At 57.1% G+C, this 3,745-nt stretch overlaps 1 protein-coding gene across 3 annotated transcripts in view; it reads right to left on the bottom strand.

Moving 5' to 3' along the window:
• The window catches only part of CIRBP (cold inducible RNA binding protein), a 4,785-nt gene extending 2,060 nt beyond the window's left edge, over positions 1-2,725 (bottom strand). The window contains exons 1-7 of one of the 3 annotated variants that reach the window (XM_017834389.1): positions 2,482-2,725; positions 1,780-1,888; positions 1,578-1,684; positions 992-1,130; positions 819-903; positions 650-714; positions 65-308 (exon numbers count right to left, since the gene is read on the bottom strand). In XM_017834389.1, the coding sequence (XP_017689878.1) occupies positions 292-308; positions 650-714; positions 819-903; positions 992-1,130; positions 1,578-1,684; positions 1,780-1,882 (516 nt within the window). In that variant the 5' untranslated portion in view covers positions 1,883-1,888; positions 2,482-2,725 and the 3' untranslated portion in view covers positions 65-291. Of the gene's footprint in view, positions 1-64; positions 715-818; positions 904-991; positions 1,131-1,577; positions 1,685-1,779; positions 1,889-2,481 lie in introns of those variants that run through there. The other 2 variants (XM_017834390.1, XM_017834388.1) reach the window with 2 other exon arrangements.
• Positions 2,726-3,745: the final 1,020 nt, after the last annotated feature.

Raw genomic sequence — 3,745 nt, 5'->3', positions numbered from 1 at the left:
AAAAAAAAAAAAAAAAAAGTAACACCTTGGCTCATCATGGAGGATAAAATAAAATCTGAAGTGCTTTCAAAAAAGATTAAAACCACTTGAAAGCAGAGCTTTCTCCAAGACAGTCTAATCAGACCATCTCATTTCAGAAGCTGCCAGGCTGTGTTTGACAAGATCAGAACTGATAATACTACAAAAGTGAAAATACAAGTAGATGTACTACACAATAACCATTTCAGCGAAGCTCCAAAAATCTTTATAAATACAGCCATTGGAAGGACGATCTTGAGTCAGGAAGGATTTTTACTCGTTGTGTGTAGCTGAGGACAAGAAGCAGGCACAATTGTAAAGGCACTGAAGCAAAGACAAGTTCCAGCATTTTACTCCCTTGCATTATTCCGAGGCTACTGCTACTTGGCTACTGTGAGATCCCCCACCCGCGGGTCAGAGCGTAAGGGCAGCCGAGTTTGGGCTCCAGAACAACCTTTTTTAACACTTGCTTTGCCTTAGATCCGAGCAACTCCTGCACATGCATTAAATTAGAATCTCCCGGCACCACCACGTCCACAGCCTGAGCCTGCCCCACTCCAGGCTCAGGCTCAGCAGGTTCAGAGCTCCTACAGCACACGGACTCAGCGCTCCCGCTCGGAGCGGCACTTACCGTAACTGTCGTAGCTGTCTCTGTAGGAGCCTCCCGAGTTCCTGTCTCCATAGCCACCTTGACTCCTGCGGGACAAACAGCACCTGCTTCACACCCGCTCAGCCCTTCCTGTGACACCCACCGGGGCTGGCAGAGCTCCCCCACGGCCCCGGCGCTGCACGGGCCTTACCTGCTATTATAGTAGTCTCTGGAGCCGTTATAGCCTCCGCTTCTGGAATCAAATCTGCTGCCGCCATAGCCTCTCTCTCCACCTCCTTGGAAGGACAGGACACGTGGTTTTATTAGGCAGTCTGACAAGCGACACCCCCCTCCAGGCCCTGCGGGTCACCCACACGCTCTCACCTCTGGAGAAGCCGCGGCCCCGGCCTCGGCCCCCGCGGAAGAAGCCCCGGCCCCCCGAGGACCCCCCTCTGTAGCCACGGGATCTGTTCTCGGAGGATTTCCCAGCCTGGTCCACTCGGATCTGACGCCCATCTACGGACTAAAACAGAACCTCAATTAGCCCACACAAAGGTCAAATATCTAAACAGCCAAGCACAGATGCAGTGAGTTACACAGCTTCACCATCAGCCAAGCACTACCAGAATTTACTGATTCTTACACAAGGAACGCTTTATGTCCTGTCAAAACTAAGCCAAATAGACAAATTGGTATTTAAACTGGATATAATTCCTATTATATAGGAATTCCTATAAAATTCTACTCTTTCACAGTTACACAGGTAAAATCGTAGAATTTTTGTATCAGGCATAAATTGCTAAACACACATTTGTAACATCATGAAACCATCTTATTTACATCTCTATAATTTCATGCCCTTAAAACACTGGCATTTATCTGTTTTCCCCACACAGACTGAACAACAGCACATCTCCCCTGATTCTCTTATGTTTTTGGTAATAAAGAATCAGTTTTAGGGCCTCCTCACCTTTCCGTTCATGGCCATCATTGCGTCCTTTGCATCATCGATGTTTTCAAAAGTAACAAACCCAAAACCTCTGGATCTCTGAGTTTCTCTGTCTTTAACCACCACGACTGTTGAAAGGATGGAAAAAAAAAACCAACACATCAGCACCCGGGGAATGTAACAAGCCAGTGGAAGCCAGCTCGGCTTGGCTCTGCAGTCTCACCTTCCGAAATCTGTCCGTATTTAGAGAAGACTTGCTCCAACGACTGCTCGTTGGTGTCGAAACTGAGCCCGCCGACAAAGAGCTTTCCCTCGTCTGATGCCATCCTGACCTGCCAAACCAGCAGAACCAAGTCAGCGACTCACAAAACACATTCCCAACGAGGTCTGAAAGACTAAACCGTTCTAAGGCCACCTATGACAACAACGATGTGGCCTCACCGCCGCACGAGGCTCCTCACACGCCACCGAGGCCGCGATTTCAGCGGCGGTGGGGGGGTCTCCTCCCGGCCGGCCGGGCCCAGCGCCGCCCCCGCGGGACCCCCGGCCCCCGCCCGCAAGGGCCCAGCGCGCATGCGCACATCGCGGCGCCGCCTGCCGGCCGGCCCGACACGACACCGCCCCCTCCCTCCCCGCCCGCCGCCATTTTGCACGGCCGAGGCCCCGTCGCCATTTTGTTTCCGCGCGCGCGTTTCCCCCCTCCGCGGCCCTTTCCCCTTCCCCCTCCCCGCCTCCACACACACGGCCCAGCCGGGCCCGCTCCGCCGCGCTCCCCACGCCCGCGGCTCACACCAAGCGCCGGGGCGGGCGCCGCGGCCCGGCCTACCCTGTGACCCGGCCCTCCGCCCCCGGGACGCGGCTCCGCTCGGCGCAGCCCCCCCCCCGGCCCGGCGCGGCCACGGCCGCCCCTCGCGGTGGCGCTCACCGGTGCCCGGGCGGTGCGAGATCCACACAGCACTTCAAAGCCTCAGCGCAATGTACGGCGAGCCTGGCGGGGCGGCGCCTTATAAACGCCCGCGCTCCGCGCCGCCCATCTCATGAATATGCAGATTAATCCCGCCGCAAGGCGGGGCGATTACGCCACCAAAGCGCTGCCACCGCCGCACCACCCGATTGGGCGGGACTTCGTTAATATTCATGAGCCGCGGCGGGGAGCGAGGGGAGGGGCGCGCAAACAAACCAGCCGAGTGGCCCCGCCCCCTCCGCCCATCCGGGGGCGGGGCGCGGTGAGCGCCGCCGATTGGCTGCGCTCGCGGGGGCGGGCGGGAGCGCCCCTGTGAGAGGGAAGGAAGTGGAGGCCGCTGATTGGCCGGGGGGGCCGCACGCCCCGTCCACACCGCGAGCTGGGGGCGTGTCCGCGCTGCCCCAGTTTCGCGCCCTTCTCGCAATGCGGCGGCGGCCGCAGACAAAGGGGTCGCCTCAGGGGCCGCCGCCATCTTGGGCGGCGAGCGCTGCCCCCGGCCCGGACCCGGAGGCTCCTCCCGCCGTGTCCCCTCCTGTCACCCCCGGCCCAGGGCCCCGTCCTGTCACCACCCCTCCTCCCTGCCCCACGCCCGTAGGGAATGATCCCTCCAGCCTCCTCCTCTCAGTGTTGTCCCACACACACAGTTGGGAGAGCTCAGCACGATGAGTGTGAGAAGCAGCCAAAGCAACAAAAATTTTGTTCAAAACATAATAATAAAAGATCTTTGCTCAGCCCGTTTCCCACTGAAATGTTTAAAAGCCCACCCTGAGGTTTCCCTAAGGTGAGAACGCCTCCAGCAGTAAAAACTTCCGTATTGAAAGAGGAAACACAAAGATAAACACGTGTCTCGGTGAGGGGCTACAGCGGTTTGAAAAAGCCCTTAAAATAAAAATGCTCAGTGTTAGATAAGATAATTACAGTCTCGTGAAGAAAATGCAGAAAAAGTGTTTTAAAATGCAGAAGAGGAAGGAACTCAAGGGAGGGAACAAATATATGGGAGAGGAGGAGACTCGCAGGAAGGAACAGGGAGGAAAACGGGAAGGAAACACGGCGAGGACGGGGCTGTGGTGTCACCGTGTGTGTCCCCTGCCCGGGGACAGGACCGGACACACCACGGGTCACTGTGTGTGTCCCCTGCCCGGGGACAGGACCGGACACACCACGGGTCACTGTGTGTGTCCCCTGCCCGGGGACAGGACCGGACACACCACGGGTCACTGTGTGT

Source organism: Lepidothrix coronata, unplaced genomic scaffold (genome assembly GCF_001604755.1).
Source record: "Lepidothrix coronata isolate B3197 unplaced genomic scaffold, Lepidothrix_coronata-1.0 Scaffold233, whole genome shotgun sequence".
NCBI lineage: Eukaryota > Metazoa > Chordata > Aves > Passeriformes > Pipridae > Lepidothrix > Lepidothrix coronata.
This window is presented reverse-complemented; position numbering and strand designations above follow the sequence as displayed.